Genomic DNA, 20,043 nt, shown 5'->3' with positions numbered 1-20,043 from the left:
ACACACACACACACTAAAACAAACATGTGGCTGCTGGCCAGCTGGTACACGGAAGAGGAGGGCAATAGGGAATATGTGGCTCTCGCTTTGACATCGTAATTTATGACTTGCCTTGACATGATATTACATGGTTTATATTATTTAAGGAATGATTTGGAAGCAGCCTTTAGCGATATGGTTGAACATGTTAGCACAATAAAAATGTCCAGATCATCTGTTTTATCACAAAGTATGCTATTTTTCTCAAAAGTTGATTCTTCTCATCTAAAAACCAACCATCTGTATGGCTTGTGAAAATTTTTTTTTTCAGCAAATTTAATGAAAATGATGAAACACTTAAATAGACAGAACAAACAGGCTGAAATACGATTATGGTCTTGAACTGTAAAACCGTTTACCATAAAAACATTTGCACTGTGAAAAGCATTTCTAAAATAAAAAAAATCATTTCCATCTGTCTTTGAAGTGTTTTACAATGGATGTCTATTTTATAGCAGCCCACAAACAACCCAAATAACACCAAACCACTGATGTGTGGAAACTTTTTGTTATGTCAACAATGCTATCATTGAGTAGTATTTTAACTTTGTCATATTATTACACCACACTCTCTGAATTAGCACCCATCTCACCAAACACTTAAGATTTAGTTTTTCTTCTTCTCTCTAGTTTGCATATATTTACACTTAACATCCATAAGGACTGGGTACAGACAAATCAGTCTGGATCAGTCCATTGATTGAATGATCAGTGATCCATTATCACCAATGCAAAGTGAAAACATCGATAGATATCATCTTTAGGATATTCTGTCCAAGCACACCTCCTGTCTAAACATCCAAACATTGCTAGCAGCCTCACGCCAGGCAGATAATGGTAAGACACCAAGACAAAGACAGTGAGGATATTTACTTATATTGTTTCACGAAGATTGCAGGCCCCTGAATTGACCACCCATCATCATCGGGTGTTTCGGCCTCTGTCACAACACACCCTCCATTGAGGCAGGCCCACCACAGGCTGATCAGGCCTGGGTGTGTGTGTCACAAGGTTGACCCCTCCGTGGTCACCTAGGGGCTCAGACTTAGCCTCTGCAGTCCACCTCCATCAATCGCACCTCAGTTTTCCGGCCTCTAGTTGCCGCTTCAGTTAAGAGGTCAGCATAGCGCAATCTCTTGCGTTCTCACGCCTCCTCCATGGCATCCTCCCAAGGGACAGTTAGTTCTATGAGGAAAGCACACTGACAGAACTTCGACCATATTGTGATGAAACTTGTGATTTGCACACACTCTCAAGGACACTACGGAAGCCCTGAGAGGCAAGTGAGGTAAAGAATTGTGGTGATCCATTCTCTGAGTCTGATCTTAGACTTAAGTTTATGACTTAAAAATGAAAAAACGTCTTACCAGGATTACTTCTTGCCCTCTGTGGAACAGGCCGAAAAAATGGTTTTGCTAGGAAAAAGAAGTTTTGTCATGTTTTTTAAAGTTGTTGTTTTTGAAATCCTCATATGGGCTACAAGAGATTGATGTGCACCTCTGCCCCATCTTCTAAGTAGGACTAAAAGCATTACACAAGGTACATATTGTATATTGTTTGTTAACAAGGTATGTAATATTACTGCCACGTCTTTAGCCACCAGCTCACAGGCTAATGGCTAACACCAGTATAGCTAACGCTACGATTTTTTTTCCACCTGTTCCAAATTCATTAACACAGGATAGAAAAAATTTAGTTACGACTTTAATTATGAAAACTTGCCTTGTGTGTTTGTTTTGTTTTTTTCAGAGGCTAGAAAGCAGTTTAACTCTAATGCAAAAACAGTTAAATTGATTGTATTTTATATGATTTTCATACTGATTTATGGTTCAGCATTATTTATTTATTTTACTGGAAGTTTTCAAAAGGTTCGAGGCTTCATTCCCACTAGAGTTTCTCACAGCCAAAACGTATGACACACCATGTCATCATGTAGAATACTTTGGATAAAAGGATCCACCCAGTGCCATATAATGTAATATAATATTAATGTATAGTGGGTTGTAACAAGGAGTAAATGGGACTCTGTAGTTCAAAGTTGCAGGCGGCTCTTTGGTTTACTACGTGAGACCTCTGTCACAAGGCCTGGGGGGCATGTCGACAGGCAGTGGGGGAGCATTCAACACTCCTCATATACCCCTTTGTCAGGCCCCTATGTCACACACACACACACACACACACACACACACCCACCCACCCACACACACACACACTGTCCCTCTTATTTGTACCAGTGTGCCCCCCTTGCTCCTTTGTGGCCGCCCATGCCATCTCATCTCTCCCCTGGGCTCCCCATATCGCTTTACTTCATTATTTAGTGTGTTATTTTTTCTCCTCCCTGATCTATAGTCCCCACATCACAGAGGCGGCTAATTAATTATGGATGGACTTAAGAGGGGGTGGGAGAGATGGGGGGTGGGGGGGCTTTAAAAAAACGACCAGACACCCGCCTCATTACATATGCGCAGTGTTTTTGGAGCTTTATTAATTTATATCTTGTCAGGCTACGCCAAAGCCTTCAGAACTCTTTTGGCTTTTTAATACATTTATTTATTTATATAGCATCCCGTACTCGCTTTCGTCTTCATCCTCCAACCCTTCACTCTCTCTCCATCCAACCCCATCCACAGTATGTCTTGATTCTAATCTCTCACCTTCTACGTATCTGCATGCACACACACACTAGCCTGCTGACTGTCTCATTATCAGCTCTTGGCGAATGTTAAAAGGTGTTTTGCTCACTTGCGAGTAGAGATTATCTCATCCGCCCGCTGAACACTCGTTTTATTAATTTTTTTCTTACACTTTTTTTCTGTTAGGTGTGGAAAGAGATGGTGCGGTACACATCAGAGTGCATTGAAAATGAAGGAAGGAATATTTCAGAACAGGCTTGACCCAGAACGACAGCTGCTCTGCTTTGGGAAAGCTCATGGCGACGTTCAATCAAAACTGGCATCTGGGTGTCGGCAGTGAGATGTCAAAAAATATAGGTCAAGCATTGTAAGAATACTTTTGTTACGAATAATGGCTTTGGCTTATTTTTGTCTCTTGAAAATATCAAGGTATGTATAATCAAAAGTAAAGCTAGTTCGTCTTATTGTTCATGCAGGAAATTTTCAGTTAGTTAATGTATACAATACATCTTAATAATCTACATAATTATATATTCCTTTACTGTTAACAAATGGGAACTGCTGCTCTAGCCTCAGGCAGCAAAGCTAACAGCGGCCTTTGAGGGAAAACAAACGTGGAGAGGTAAGGAAAGCCCTCTGGGTACTTGGCTTTGAACAGAAGTTGGAAACTTGGATGTCCGCCATCATAAACACACACTTTGTAACATATACACTCATTCACATACTCAAAAACAAAGGTACAAATACACACTTTTACAGCCCAATCCAGTGTGTGTGTGTGCTTATTTTACAGTTAATGGCAGATGTTTGTTTGTGCACTCAGAAACAAAGAATTTTGAAGTTGGCAAAGCCATTTTTGTGCTACAGTTTCCACATCTGTCGGTGTTAAAAAATGCTTATGAAGATGTCAGAATACAAAGACAGTGATCAGAATCTCAAAATAGAGCAGATGTTTTTGTGCCGTGTTCTGGTGCGGAGAAACCATCTGTGGCGTGCATTCCTTCACGCATCATTTCCACCTCACGCGCACATGTAACTTTACTATAAAAGGCTCTTACCGGTTACAGTAGACAAAGTGAATCTTATAACGAAGCGAGCTGCTATTCAGTGCAAAAAAGAGGTCCTGCTCTGGTGCATTTGTGTTTAGAGAAAAGCTAAAACCACCATTCAGTCCTCTGTCGAATCGCTATCAGATATTTAACTGATGAATAAATAAACTAACACTAACCCAGCTCACTTAATACCTGCAACCATCCGCACACAGACACCACTCTCGCTTCCTCCCTGGTTGGTCCTCCTAAAGTGTCACATCTGGCCAAGAAAACCACAGCATCCGTCTTCACAGATGAAGTGAAAGCTGAGAAGTCAGGAAAAAAGAGAGAAAAAAGATCTCTTCCAGCTTCAAACGAATCCCCCCGGTGAAATATTGTTTCAGTGTACTCTGCACTTTGTAGCCCTAATGCCAGCTTTGAACTGTTTTGGCACCTGTCACAAATACTGATGAAATAGTTGCTCTCTGCAGACCACTTTTCCCTTTATCCTTCTCGCTTTTCCTCAATATTCTCTTTCTACCTCCATCTCTTTCCCAGTATCCCTTTCCGCTCTGTCTGGAATGCAGCGCGATTTTGTATTCGGGGCTTCATACAGTAGGATTTCTGAACTCTTGCAACATGCCATCAGTGAACTGGTTCACTTACTTTTGGCCTGTATGCCAGTATAGTAAGGCTTAAAAGTCTTTGATGTAAAGTGCTGGAATTCACATTCTTTTAATAAAGTGGCAGGCCACCTGACTTTGTTTTTTAACTTATTCTCATGCATATTTTCTACAATATCTGTTTCCTGGCATGGTTACTGTAAAGAGCAATATACACTGATCGGCCACAACGTTAAACCACTGAAGGGTGAAGTGAGTGATGTTGATCATCTTGTTACAGTTGTTCTGCTGGGTAACCTTGAGTCCTGACATTCATGTGGATACCGCTTGACTGGCACCAACCGTTGCAGACTAAGTATACCTGTCATGGCAACAGCACTCCTGGATGGTAGTGGCCCCCTCAGCAGGTCAATGCATTAGCCCACTCCACAAAAACTGCTCAGGAATGGCCCAAGGAACGTGACAAAGAGCTCAAGATGTTGACCTGGCCCCCAAGTTCCCCCAGATCCCACTCTAAGCAGCAGGACTAAAAGGATTCACCATCAGAGCCCTAGTGCCAGACACCGCAGGGCCCCGGGCGGGGGGGGGGGGGCTCCATGCCATCAGGGAGTGCTGTTGCCATTTGAGGGTGTATTTGGTCTGCAGTGGTGTTTGGGTGGGTGGTTCACTCCACATATCAGTGTTTTAATGTGTTGGCTGATTGTTTACACTGACCTATTGCACATGAGAAAACTGTATTTAACCCATTATCAATAGATTTCTTGCCGCAATATACCTTGAGATGACAATACATAGGACTGAATGAAGGAAAAGGATACTATAAGGAAAGAGGACTGCCAGAGAAAACGACAATCAGACAGCTGAGCTGACACAAAGTCAATAGACGGATGAATAAAACATTGGTTAGCTGCAGCTTGCGCTAGAGGCTATGCTAGCTTCTGACACACCGGCATCTACAAGTTAGCTTTAGCAGCAGGATGCTTTTTTTTTTTTTTAACTCTCGTGGCACCTTTGACGATGCAAGCCCACAGCTTTTGACATGAACATCCTTTTTACTGAGGGAGGACTTCAAAAGCCACAAGTGCAAATCAATCTCTGCTTTCTTCTCTGTCTTTTTCTCTCTCCATCGCTGGCCCCCTCCATCAATTTTCCAGCATCGTCTGAGGCTCCAGGCTGTTAATTAAGTAGGATGTTGTCGGGGGGCTTGGGTACGTGGTTTTGACTCTGGGATGGATGGAAGGATGGGTGGAGGGGAAAGAAACAGAAAAGGTGAAGAGAGATTCAGGCAGTCCTCTTAAATGTCTTCTCCTCATACTTGTGGTTATGTTTCTGTCTCTTGTCTTTTTTTATCTTCCCTTTTTCTGTCTTTCCATTCCTTTTTTCCCCTTTCCCCGCTTCAACAGCTATCTGACTTCCCCGTTTCACTTTGCTCTGTTCCCAATTAAACTCACCTCTTCTGCTTTTCCTTCCGCTCTTTCTTTACTTTCTCACATTCTTTTCACTTCTCTCTCCACTCCCTTCATGTCCTCCTCCTCTCTCCAACCATCCTTCAATCCCCCCTCCTTGTACCCCTCATTTTCTCCCTCTTCCTCCCTCCACCATTCCCTACCTCACCCCGTCCTTCATAGCCATCCATTTTGCCTCCCCTCACCCGCCTCCCCCCAGTTTGATTATACACCAGGTCTTCTGTAGCCCGCTCTCTTCCTCCTATAGTATTCCCCTCTCTCATTATGTGTTGTGCATGTGTTTGTGTGCGATCAGACACACAAGGCCAGGGCTAAGCAGCCTAATGAACAAACTCCGGCATTGTGTTCAGGCCCCGGGGACGCGCTGTAGCTTCTAATGTACAACAGCTCAGAGGAGAGGAGGGGAAAGAAAAATTCACTGACAGGGAGCCAGCTATCTGCTTAAAGGAAAAGCTACAACAAGAAGTGAAGTAGAGGGTGTGCAGTGAATATTTTACAAGGATCTGGCCGGTGTTTTCCTATAAGCTTTTCTGACTTGTCATTATGTTGTCTTGTCCTGCAACTTGATGGGACAACACTGTCAACTTCGAGCTCCTCGACACTCTTGTTACATAGATCTTGTTACATGCAGATTTTAAGAGGTTAGATGTTTGAACTCAGGTGGAGTATGTGTTTATGGGTTTCTTTAGGTGAATGTTTGATGAAGTCCACAGTTTCAAGGCCCCTTTCTCCATGAAAATGAATACAGAGTCACGCCACATGTCTCTTGTTATGTGAGTCACGAGGCTGTTAAAAATGTGATTTGTCAGCAGTGATCTGATTTGTTATCCTTTTGGCTCAAACAGTACGGCACAGGGTGGGTCAGTTCCACCCAAGCTTTAACTCATGTTGTATAAGATGTGTCACCCACCCTCCTGCTCTCTTTCTCGCTCTCTGATGCTCACTGTTGATGAGATCTGCGTCGCTGCCAAATCATGGCATGAACCCTGTATAATGACTTGATGTCTTCCAGTGCATGAAAACATGCATATCTAGGGAACATTACATACTGAGTGGACTGTCCTCTCTTATTCTGCCTCAGTAAACGTGTACAAACGTTAATGTGCAACTGCACATTAAGAACGTATTTGTCCATATACATCAATGCAAGAACACACACACACACACACACACACACACACACACGCACACACACACCCCTCCAGGGTGGTGTACTCCAGTGGTGTGAGCCAGTGGATGGACTGCTTCCAAATGATCTAAACAAGACTCTGTCTGCTCTCGCCAATATCAGTAAATGATGCACACACACACATGAGCTCATTCCTTCATTCCACACATGGACATAATACACTGGAGCCTATCTTCCAGCCATAACAATGCAGCACTGTTGTGATGCGAATACTTTTATTGGGTAGATAATCTTTTGTGAACTTCGCATGAAAAGCTTTCTTGCTCAAGTGTTGTCGTGCAGCATTTATATCTGGTGCAAGGCCAGTGGGAGTGTTGCACAAGCCCGTAACACATATGAACAGTGCATCACAGCACAGCTCTTTAGGCTGAGTGTGTTGTGGCAAATCTGGCGTGAACCCACGGCTCGCTCGCCGTGATTTATTTCATCACCCCTTGTCTTATCTAACTGCCTTGTTTGCTTCTTGCTTTTCTGACTGCATTAAACAGCCTCACCCTCTTTCTTCCATAACTGTCTCCTTTGGGGAAAAAAACCTTAAGAATCTCTTCTTTTTGTCTCTGCAGGACTGCCCTCAGATCCTTCCCTCAACCCAGATCTACATCCCTGTCGGGGTGACCAAGCCGATCACCTTAGCTGCCAAGAACCTGCCTCAGCCCCAGTCAGGACAGAGGAACTATGAATGTGTCTTCCACATCCAGGGGGAGACCCACAGTGTGCCCGCTCTGCGCTTCAACAGCACCTCCATCCAGTGCCAGAAAACAGCGGTGAGTAATAAGGGATAGAAAACTGGAAATTTGGGTGATCTGGTTGTATGAGCAGATGCCATTAAAGCCCTGTCAGTGGTGGAGAACTCAGCACGTGATGGTGGTTTGTAGTAGTGTCGTTATTGGGAAAAATACTGAGGAGCCAAAATGGATGGTGTTGTTTGCAGGGAATATTTGGTCACCGTTTTGTGTATCATGAGGATTTATGTTGATGGATGCTCACATATAAGTAAGGAGTAAATGACAGTTGCTGTTTTGTCTCGCACACTGACAAAACAAAAGCAGATGATGTACAGCGTAGTTGTAAATAAGACGAGAACTCTGCTACTGAGCAGACTGGATGTAGTCATGTAGCGCTACTACTCTTCACCTAATCAATGCAACTAGGTAACTAAATCATGATACTAGGAAGGACATTGACTTGGTCAGGGTTTAAATAATGGCCTACTACAACTAATGACCACTTTAGATACTAACATGCTCATTGTCCTGATAGATCACTGTGCACCTCTTGGACACTGGCGCTGTCACAATCTAGATAAATGATCCAATGCTGATGTTCCCACATTGAACTGATAGTTGGTAAATAGATATTGACGCCGGGAGTTCACAGAGACGATGTTTGAATTGAGACACTCGTATAATAAGCCTCCACTGTGGGGGAATTTTCCCAGGTCGTCTATGTTGGAATTATAACAGATTATCATGGTTCATGCGATACATCTTTCATATCATTGATCGAGTGTGAAGCTGCAGCGGTCAGCCAGTATAGTTTTGTTCTGTGCTTCTATGAGTTTTTTTCTGTATTGGTGCCTGGTAGGGATGAGTGGTGTGTGCCGGATTAAAGCGTTCTCAAGGATTTTGTTTGCAGAAGTTTTCTAATAAGAATTTGTGTGTGTGTGTGTGTGTGTGTGTGTGTGTGTGTGGAGAGGATTTACAGGTAGGCAGAAGAGTTTGTGCATGTGGGTCCATGCCTGTTCTGTGTGTTGAAATATGATGGTGTATATATGTGTGTGTGTGTGTGTGTGTGTGTGTGTGTGCGCGGGAACGTGCTTGTGAGGTTTCAAACTAGCGTGACAGATAAGAGGTAGCTAGCGTTGCGCTTCACTGAGGCTGAAAATGTGAAGAGGAAGTCTGTCTCTGAACCTAGTTGGGAGCGGATTGATCATGTTTACACCTCGACTCTATACCTCTTTCTCTCCCTTCCTCTCTCTGCCCGTAGAGCTCATCTTTCTCTCTGACTCCCTCCCTCCCTCCCTCCCTCCGTCTGTCATACTTTCTTCTTCCCACTATTCCCCACTTTCCTCACTGCATCTCTGTCGTCTCTCGTACACTCATTTCTGCTGCTTGCTTGTCCCTGTCTATTTCCATCTCAGCATATAATGCAATGCAACAAAGCTGACATGAGATGAGAGCTGCTGCCGTTAATTTTATTTTAGATGAGGGCGTTGAAGCTGTCACCACAACATGTCGCATCCGGAAGAAAATCTTCGACAGATTAAAATAAAGTAGAAACACCTAGAAGTCGTCATGTCTGACTAATATCCTGTAGCACCTTGAAGAACTTTACCAACTGTCTATATGCAACACCTTGTCATAACAGTGACAAGCAGATGCAGTCACGTAGATATTAGCTGACACATATACGGCACTCATCAGCAGCAGTCTGTGTTTAGCTGTATGGCTTGCTGGTAGCGGCTGTGGCAGCTAACACAGCTTTTGATTTTGTCTGTATCGACAGGCAGTCGTCAGGTGCTGGCACATGCTAGCAAGTTGTTTGTGAAGGCAGGGCTAATTAGCTAGCGATAGGGTTGTCTCTCCACAGAGATGTCTGTTTATTGACTGTTTATTGTAGCTGCAAGGCCAGTGCTAATCAACAGCAAAGCCAGGCCTCAGCCAAAAGCTGAATTTCTCCATTTGATGTCCACAGAGCAGACATGCTAGCAGCAATTAGCCCTGGGCTGTCAGCGCTTAGCCCTTGTTAGCAATTAGCTGTGCCAACTTGACTGCACGGTCAGATACCGATACAGTGCGTGCATCGAGTCTACACGGGGCCCGTGGTTAGTTACAGTGGATGAAAAAGGTGCCAGCTGCATGAACTTGCCATTAAAGGCATAATTCACCCAGGCCTGAGCTTATGAGTGTAATTATGTGTCATGAATTATTAGAATGAGAGTCTTATTATAGCTCGGGAGCAGTATTTCAAAAGAATGAGAGTCTTAAATATTAGTTTATCCGTTTATAGACCTTCATATCTCTACTTTTCATGCACACCCCTCTGTTTGTTCCTACTTTGACAGTGTTCAGCACCAACTCAATGAATCATGTATGACTCTGCAGTAGAAATAGACTTCATCTGTTATGCTGCGTACACACTGCTGCCTGGGTTTGTAGGCACACAGCTACGGGGATGGGGGTTAATCAGTGTCTGTGCGTGTGTGCACATGTGCATCCTTCAATACGCCTTAGGCTATGGATCCCAGGATAACTGTGTATGTGTGTGTGTGTGTGGTTGCGCACTTTCATTATACCACTGCAAGAAGACTGTTGGTGAGGGGGGCTTGCTAATCAATGGGATAAACACAGGGGTGCTAATCCACAGTTTAGCCTTGTGTTTGAGATACACATAAGTGTTAACCACCGTGTCAAACTGACACATGCTCACTCACTTATAGGAAAGACAAGGACAAGGGCAGAGACAGGAGAGCTGTGTTGAGAATTCTTATAATGCAGTGACGGAGAGGGGACAGAATACCTCGAGGTAAAGAGGACAGAAGAAAGGATAAATGCAGAGGAATAAGGACGGGAAAAAACTACATAAAGACACGTAATACTAGATAGTGGAAACATCGAAAAAATGGAGATGTAAGCAGGCAAGATAGACTAGAGAAATCTGAGCGTAGTACACAATTTCAGGTGAGATGAATGGAGAAAAGTGAGAAGGAGAGTGATATTGAAGAGAACAGAAGGTGGGGGGGAAGAGATGAGAGGGTGTAAGGAAGAAAATCAGCTCAAAAGTCTCCCCCGAGGCCAAAACTCATTCTCCTCTCTTTCATACAATATCATCATACTATCCAAAGGAAGATAGCCGTCCACAGGATATTCAGGATATCCACCGTCGGATCATGTTTAAACTCTAGTTTCCCATACTTTATGCCTTTTACAGTGACTGTAATAACTCAATACTCTAATATAGTATCGCCTAACAGGAGCCTGTCAATAACCTACTGTATATGTGACACACATGATATACGATAGTGTAACGTCAGCTCCATACTAACCTTGTTAGGTATTGACTTCCCATATCTGCTTATGGGGAGAAAAAAATTGATGGTATGGTATTTCTGTATAAAGTTACTGTACATACCAACTGATCCCAAAGGGGAGAAAGCAAGCGTATCACAAGCCATGAGAAAGAATGCAGTGTTGGAGGAAGTTTGTTTTTTTGCAAGCAGAGACCTGAAACAAGTCGGCCACACAATATGTTGAGACTTTGAAGAATCATATGTTAAGTGTGATGTGTAAAGATCTTAAATGTGCTCAGAGCTCTACATTTTTGTTGTGCTGAACTTGAAAAAGATGGTTCGTCACATACTTTCCCTTTCTCACTTTTGAAGTTGGGTACTGAGCCAAACATAATTCAACATTTTTGGAACCTGTGAAAGTTGATGAAATGGCAGATTGTCCAAGGTCCTACAGCAAGTTAATTGGAGAGAAGCACTGATCATTTTGTTAAAAAAAAAAAAAAAAAAAAAAGAGTGCTCTCCGTATTTCTTAGTGCCAAACAAGCCCACATTACCACTGACACATACGGAGCCATCCGCCAGGCCTTATGGTTGCAGTTAACTCCGGTCAGCAGCCACCAAAACAACAAGCTGGTGTCTATGTTGGTTCCTTTTGGTTTCCTGACCCGGCCCAGGCAGCTTCCTGATGCGTGTGGGCCAATCAGAGGCTGAGGTGAAGGTGCAAGGGCCAATAGGATGCTGAGCTATGGGCTGGGAAGTTGTGCTCACAGCGCCAGAGGGGCCATGGGAGTGAATAAACACATGCACACACAATGCTTGCACACACAAATGACCACGCTCTGAGGTCAGCGAGGCTGACGGAGCGCAGCTGGGTGTCGTTTGAAGGCCGAGGTTGAGAGAAGAGAATTGAACTAGACTTTTCCTCTCTCTGTTTCTTTATCTCCCCCCCTGTTCTTAGCTTTTTGGCCCATTTGTACCTCAGTGTCTCCATTTCCCTCCTCTCTCTCCCTCTTTATCCCTCTTTCTTGTTTCTCCCTGGAGGGCAGGAATGAGAGGACAGATAATATCAGCGCAGGCCTTACACCATTACCTTCTGTCTGATAAACCACTCGGCCACTCCATCACCCTCTTTCTCTCACTCCTTCACCAGTGAGAAAAAAAAGCAGACAGAGGGGCAGGAGGAGAAAATCTAGTTTGGGATAGGGTGTGTGTCTGTGTGTTATTCTTCTGTGTGCGGAGAGAGCAGCTGTTTGTTAAAGGAGAAATGGGAAGTATCAGGGGTCCTGATGGCATCCAATTAAGGCAAATAAAATGATGATGAATTGCAGTCGGGCAGCGGAGACGGACGCTCCTGTGTGTGTGTGAGCTCATGCACACAGACAAACACACTCTCACACACACACAGGAAGACAGCAGAAGGGGAAAGCAGCCGTACAGATTTGAAGGAGAAGAGAGATGAAGAGCAGGGTGGGGAAGGAAAGTAAAAGAAAGGCAAGGAAGTTTAGAGGTGGAGATACAAAGAGAAAGAGAAGGAGCGACAAGAGAGATGGATGAGCAGGATGAGGGAAAGAGGTGGAGTGCAGTTAGACCCTACAGACGGAGAGTTTGGAGGAGAGAGAGGACAAATAATTTGCTCCCTTTCCGATGGGAAATGAGAGAAGGATGGCAGACTAGAAAGATGGATAGATAGATGAATGGATTGATAGGCAGAGCAAATAGAGGTCTAGAGAAGAGGCCAAACATGGCTGCGGGGAGAGCGGTTAACACAAACCACACTGGTCTGATAGTGTCGCACTCCCCTAAGTCGTTTGTGTGTGTATGTGAAAGAGAGAGAACGAGAGATAGGACACACTGTGGATGCAAACTTCTTTGACTTTTGAGAGACTTTCTGGAGTTTATGTGATTTGTTAAAGATGTAACTGACTGTAAAAACTAAAAAAAATGCAAATTATGTAGAAAAAATCCCTTCATTTTGAATGTATACACATAAATTTACACACACACAGTTCTAAAGGTGGCAGAGACGAGGCTAATGAGGGCCTTGGCGCTGGTCGGTGGAGGGTAGGCGCAGCGGAGCATGGTACAGCCTGGTCTGGCATGGCCTGGCACAGCTTAATGAGATATAAACACTAGACCTGCCACCACAGTCAGCCACAGCACACACTGACACTGTTTTAATTGGCTCGCAGGCTGTGCGTGTGTGTGTGTGTGTGTGTGTGTGTGTGTGTGTGTGTGTGTGTGTGTGTGTGTGTGTTTAGTGTGCGGGTGGATTGCAAGTGCATGGGATATTCTTTGGAATTTATTTCGGAGAGCAGCAGATTGAGGACCATTCTTTGTTCCATTACTTTGTGCCCAAATCATGTGATCCCTCAGACAGCACTGATCCCATTTTGATTTTAGGGCACTACTCTGCTTTTGTTTGTGTCAGGGAGATTGTGAGAATTCAATGAGATTTGTGCACGCTCACACAAATGCACACATTTACTTGGCAACAGTCTGTTTGTGTTTACACTCAGTGCTCTCCGATCCATCTTCCTATGAAGCAGCTGAAAGTGAGGGAAAGAAGAGGGAGAAGGCACCTCCTTGTACTCTGCCCTCACTTTCCTCTCATGCATTCCTTCATTCTCCAACACACCCCATCCCTCTCTCCAAGTCATCCACCTGTCTCCATCAATACTTCCTCCTCCTCTCCAGCCTCCTCCCTCCTCTTCATTTCTGTCCTGTCATTGGCTCGCCGCCCCTCCACCTCTCCCTGACAGGTGAAGAGTGGAGCTCCCACGCTCCTGTCCTGGATAAATAAGAATTAATTGCTGCTCAGCTATCAGCATATGCCAGCTTCTCCACCCATCCTCCACTCCACTTCCATCATCTATTTCTCATTTCTGTCTCTCTCCTTGTATCTCTGCAATCTGTAACCTTTACTCTGAATCTTCTCTCTCTTACAGCAGCGCTCCGCCCCTCAATGTGTTCAGTTCTGTGTGATGGATTGATGGGCGAGGGAAGCAGCAAAAGGGATTGCTAAGATTCTCGTGCTATTAGCCTGATGAGAGGAGAGGAGTGGAGAGACGATGGTTAAACTGGAGGGAAGACCTGTGCCTGCCTCCGTGACTCTCTGTCTGAATGCATTTGGGGCCGTTTTAAATCCATGCAGCTGCAGACAGAAACCTCAAACACAGACTGTTTGCATGATAACCTGCTTTTCATCTGAGTGAATGTCTGGTATGCTGCTGTAGAGCTGATAGATATCAACAGTGTTTCCATATAACTTGACATAATATTCCATAACAGCCTTAACACTTAGTGTTGTAATTAAATGAATGAGAACCTTTTATTAGAATATGTATTGCCCCAAACAAATTGATTTGTACAGAGTAAATCAGTGGCACATCAGCAGTTGCTTCATTAATAGCAACTTAAAGTATTAGAGATTAAAATAAAGCTACAAGGAGTTGGTGTGAGGAGTGCATTTGGCTGGAATCCCTTTTAATAATGGAACTCTTTGCTATTAATCAGGGAGTGTGTCTAATACTAGTGATGGGTAGATCTTCCTGAAAATCCTCTGGCACACAGGTTTTGATCTGTCACACCTTTAGCAGCATAATCTCTCTTTTTTCTTTGTAATTGAAATATAAATTGGTCAGTTAGCATGAGCAACACTCGCCTCTGTCGCAAGCAAAGAGAGATCTATCAAAACTCCACACCAAAGTACCGTAGTCAGGGGAAAAATGTGTGAATTGTTTGCATGTGTATTGTGTGAAAGGGTGCTGCTTCATAGATGGCAAGGTACCGCAGTCATGCATTTGAGTGAATAGATGTAGGTGGTTGGTGGATTGCAAGAAAACAGTTGTGTGTGACAGAGCAGTGGAGTTTGCGAAGCGAGAATGGCCACCAGAAGAATGGCATGAGTCGACGGGGGGGGAAAGGGTGAGGATATTGAAAATATGGACATTTCTGCAAACAACCAAAAATGAGGCTTTTGTCCAGGGAGCAGTCTAGTAAGCTTACACTAGCTTAATGCGAAGGCTGGAAAATAAGAAACACTGGCTATGGCAGCATTATTTTTCCCTCAAGACAGCACTTTCCCCCCCTCCTCCCCTCTCGCTTTTCTTTCCATCAATGAAGAAAATATGTGTGCAAGCGTGTATGCACACATGTGTGAGTGTGTGTGTGTGTGTGTGTCCAGGAGATAAGCTGGGTAACTGGGTCCAGCCATGCCCTCCAATCCTGTTAGCATTAGCGATTAGCACTGGCTAACAGGGCCCTATTATGAGCGGGGGCTGATTCCATGCCGCCTGACCCCACACATACAGTGCATACACACATACACACACGCTAAGCTATAGGAAGGATTACCACTTGATCCTTGATTAGGAAGCCGTATCTTCCTGGAAGTTGCGTGTATGTGTATGTATGAAAGGGTACAGTTGTGTATACATCTATATGTTAACACACACTGTTCGCTGTAGGCTGGCAAAACACATTCAGTCTGTGTCCTCTTCTTCTCTTCTGCACTGTCCCAATGTGACTTCTGCTAAAACTGCGTCACAAAACTGTTTTAAATCTAGAATAATCTAGATTGAAAGATGTTTTGTCAGGTCATAATTTTTGATAACTGACGTTGTCACCTTGAGAGAGCTAGGCAGGGAAGAGAGAGGAGGAGAGTATCTGGTTCTATCCCAGGTTTGGGCTCGCCCTGGGCTAGTTTTTGTATTTTTAGCCGTCCAGCTTGCGCACGCCTTCAAAATGAGTAATTATCAGGCTGTGACCCTCACAGAAGGTACCCATTGTTACTTCATGCCTGCCTTCCTTCACCCCTCCTTCTCCATCCATCCATCCTCACCGCCCTTCCTTCAGGTTTCAGTGACAGAGACCCTGCAGGTTTGCATCTGTTACATTTATTTCTTCATTCTTTTTGATACATTTGGTCTTCCTGCCCATCTCACTGTTTCTTCTTGACTCCTTTTTATTGGACGCTCTTCTCTCTGAAGTGTCCTCTCTTTATTTAACTTAACACTCCTTATCTTTCTCTCTTTCTCTCCCTGTCGCTTCAGTATTTTGTAACTGTGTGTGTATTGTCTGTTCAGATTTGCATCAAAAACTAAATAAGTTGATAAGAATGCTAGCAAACTCTTTCCGTTCACCTTCAGTCTGTTTTTTTGGGCCCTCCATGTCTCCTCTGGTCAAAGGCTGTAGACAAAAGGATTGCTGCCATTAATCTTTACTGTTTCGGATATTGGGATTACATCATAGAATACAGAACATAGTGATTTTTGCATCTCTATTTCCTTTTCTCCATCTGTCCTTCACACATGCAAATCCTGACCTTTTGAGAGTAACCTGCCTAATGTTTGCATTTTTATATTGGAATCTGCAGTGCATTGAATAAACCATGTACCAAGGTGCATGTGTGTATTCCCTGAACTGTGTATTGTGCAACAATGCTGGTTCAGTATGAAAGTTTAATAAGGCTTTAGTGCAATGAGAGGAGATGAGCTCCGGATCATAACCTAACCTTTCCTCAGCCCAGTGCCCATTAAACACACATACACGCACATGCACACTTCTCCCAAACTAAATATTCATGTTGTTGTTGAGTAAGGGTACACGCAGAATCCCAGTTTCCCCTCTTAACATACACCCCCACCCCTTTGAGAATGGATGTGAAAACACAGACCTGTAACATGGATTAAAAAAAAAGAATAGAGGGCAGGCAGTGTTGTTTTAGCTGTCAGCACCTCCACACCTCTAGCTCATATGTGGTGCAGCTTTTCTGGGACTTGTCAGAGTGTAAAGCAGGGGTTAAGAGGTCCGCACACATCTATCATCTATTTCTCTATCAGTGGAGCTGGCCCCTCTCATGTGATCCAGAGGGGAATCAAGCTGTACTCTGATTGGCCGGTCATCAGAGGAGTAGGGATGGAAGTGGAAGGAAGCTTGACCCCGTGTCCTTTACTGTAGCCCATCTTCAGTCCTGAGGGGATACATCAGCGCAGCAAGGAAAGACATACTTAACGACACTGAAATAGAGAAATGGATACAATATATAACTTACCACATATTTGGCAGTGAATTACATGAAGAAAATTGTCCTTCAGCTCCTGTTGTCTGTCACTACATGTCTCTGAACTGATGACTAGACTGCTGACTTCTGTCCAATAATGGGAGCTGAAAATTGGGAGGTTTGAGACTAAAGATTAAAGTCTTATGGGTTGTAGAAAACACCCCACCCATTCAATACTGTATATCCTCAAAAATTACCTTTCATTTTCTTAATAGCCCCAAATCACAAAATGATATTCCTCGTCACTAAAGGTATGCAAGTCCTGTATTCACCAACTTTTAATTCTGGTTTTGACCAGGCAGCAACCTGTTGGGCTGAAAAATAAAGACAAAGTGGAAGTGCCAAAAACTGCAGGTCCTTGAATGTGTCAATCCCCATACACCCCTATGTTAAAATGCCCAACTTAACAGCAGAAATAAACATTTTTACAGCCTGATACTAAATATGTTTTGGTGTCTATAGCTAATTTAAATCAATGCATAATTAAGGACATGGCCACTTTGAGTGACAGGCTGTCTTTTGATAGTGTTCTTAGGCTCTTAGTCAGATCCCCCTTACTCCTCCACAGCTCTGCACTCTCCTCCAAATATGGATGCTTTTGGCTCCAAAAAGCTTTTCTTACACAGAGATTACACTCTAGGGCCATTACGAAGTCCCTTCTTTATGCCGCCTATGCATTTTCACACAAAACTAAACACCTGTGGCATCATGCTGCTCCGGTGTGATTTTTAGATAGCATGCCAGCATTGCAGAAGCAAGACGCGTGAAGGGCATGACATGTAACACACCAGCATTGGCCCCTAGTGTGTCAGTGCTTTTTAAATGATAACAATGGCATTAACAGAGCAATAACAATCATTTACCGTCTATTACATGCCATCTGATCTCGTCCTCTGCTCGGAGGGTAAAGAGCTCCTGGAGCTCATTGCTTCTCCAATTTGCAAACATTTTTAGGCCGCTGTCCTTCTTTGAGTTAGCTGCTGACTGCTGCTAGCTGTTTTTAAATACCCTGTGAATGTGTCACACGCATAACTCATCATCAAAATGTCACACTTGTGCCGCCCATAATTTCATCCTGCCTGCTGCCTCATTTATACAGACATTGATTGGATGCTGTTATTACATGTGATGCCGGCTTAAAGGCGAAATAACTCTCTCTCCCCGTTCCATGATTGTACCTTTTACACAGAACAGCAAGGCGGCATAACGGAAATTCCAGCCTTGAAGATGCTGTGTGAAAGGGGCTCAAGATGGCTAAGGCTAAAATGCCAAACTTGATGAGTAGGTATATCTGCGGCTGGAGCAGCCACATGACTCACCCACCATACCTACACATCAGCCCACAAACAGCCCCCATCGCCCATTTGTCTAGAAGCCTTGAAAAAAATACTTAGCTATCATTTAGCAAGCTATAAAGTGTTAATAGACAGGTGGTCAAGGATAAGGGATAAGGGTTAAGGTTACATTTTGGTACTCATAACCTCATTCACTACAATGTTGTGTTGTAGCAGAGTTTAAATAAACGCTGCCTTGGTGGGCTTGTTTTGTACTGGTGGTGGGCGCGGTGTATAGGCTCTAAACAGAATGTGGCTGCAACTATACATGTCTAGAACTCAAGGCTTCAAAACAGGAGTCCACAAACCAGTGGGTGACGTCACAGTGGCTGTGTCCATTATTTTTGTACAGTCTATGGTTTTGGCTTGTGTGGCCACCTGTTCTAAGAAAGGCTGTCCAACATTTTATATGAGCTGGTATTTACATTTTGTTATTCCGGCCAACTGAAACAATTGGCAACCATGTCCCTTAAGGAGCAGTCACTTGATCTGGTGTTTGTATGAAATACAGCTTAATGGAGCTTTATTGCTGCTGCTGCTGCTGCTGCTGCTACTGTTTTGGTTTTTGACCACTTCCAGTTTTAAGCCACCGTGCTGTTTCTGAGACAAGTGTGTGAGCTTGTGAAGCTTTCATGTTGTCTGGTGTTCTTGTATCGAGAATAGTTGCAAAGTTTGAAGCGCCTTCAGTGGCTTGAACAATTGCCAAATATGAAGCTGCCCTGAGCTTGATAACTCCCCTCTTTTTATGGCTCTTTCTTCCCCTCTCTTACCATCTTCTTCAGTTTTTCAGTCCCTGCTTTATCTCATCTGTCCCATCGGTTTTGTTCCTCTCACTTTCTCTTTTTATCTCCCTCTTGCTGCCTTTCTTCTACCCTGTCTCTCTCTGCATCCACGTTCTCTGTGCATATCCTTTTCTTACCCTCTTCCTTTTCTCCTCTCTCATTGTCTCGCATGCATATATACAATCAAACACACTCGTATGTTCCCTCCATCTCTACCCGGTGAGGAAGTGATCTTGTTCCCAGGCAGAATGGGTGGTCTCCTGGGGGAGAGGGGAAGAGGGGAGGGAAAGATTGAAGAAGTTCATATGCTCGGACTTGAGCTGAGAGAAATAATAGCGGACATCCCAAAACACGTGTTGTTGTGTGAGTGTCTTACCTTCCTGTGCTTTCATGTGTTTTTATTTATCATTTTTTATTTCCTGTATAGTCTGAGCGATCCGTCTTTGATGCATTCGCTGGCATCCGTCTCTTGGAAAGTGTCCCGTGTGCAGAATGCATATTTATAGTACAGTGTGCACATGTGTTCTCTGGACATGTTTGGTATATGTGATAAAGGAATCTGCTTCATATTTCCTTGTTTGACTGTGGGCGTTCTGGGGGAAGGAGGTAGAGGAGAGAAAGTCAGACTGAGATTGATGGGGGAGGAGGTTTGTAAAGAGGTAGAGGGAAGGAATAATGAGAGAGAGAGAGAGAGGGAAAAAGAGGATTGTGAGAGAGGGTGAGGCAGAGGAATGTGTGAAAAGACCAAGGCAGACATGTCAGGGAACAAATTGAAAATGCCAATTTCACTTTAGCCCCCACCGGCTCAGGCGCTTACAGGCCAGCCCCGGCCTCTTATTCCATGTGTAAATTAATGGTGTCCACAGAATAACACAC

At 43.9% G+C, this 20,043-nt stretch overlaps 1 protein-coding gene across 4 annotated transcripts in view; it reads left to right on the top strand.

Moving 5' to 3' along the window:
* The window catches only part of plxna1b (plexin A1b), a 218,672-nt gene that overhangs the window by 144,551 nt on the left and 54,078 nt on the right, over positions 1 to 20,043 (top strand). For all 4 annotated transcript variants that reach the window (XM_033626487.2, XM_033626485.2, XM_033626486.2 and 1 more), the window contains exon 10: positions 7,545 to 7,745. In XM_033626487.2, coding sequence (XP_033482378.1) covers positions 7,545 to 7,745 — 201 coding nt within the window. The remainder of the gene's footprint in view (positions 1 to 7,544; positions 7,746 to 20,043) is intronic.

This window comes from Epinephelus lanceolatus, chromosome 1 (assembly GCF_041903045.1).
Source record: "Epinephelus lanceolatus isolate andai-2023 chromosome 1, ASM4190304v1, whole genome shotgun sequence".
Classification (NCBI taxonomy): domain Eukaryota; kingdom Metazoa; phylum Chordata; class Actinopteri; order Perciformes; family Serranidae; genus Epinephelus; species Epinephelus lanceolatus.
Note: the sequence above shows the minus strand (reverse complement) of the source record. Positions and strands in the feature narration are given on the sequence as shown.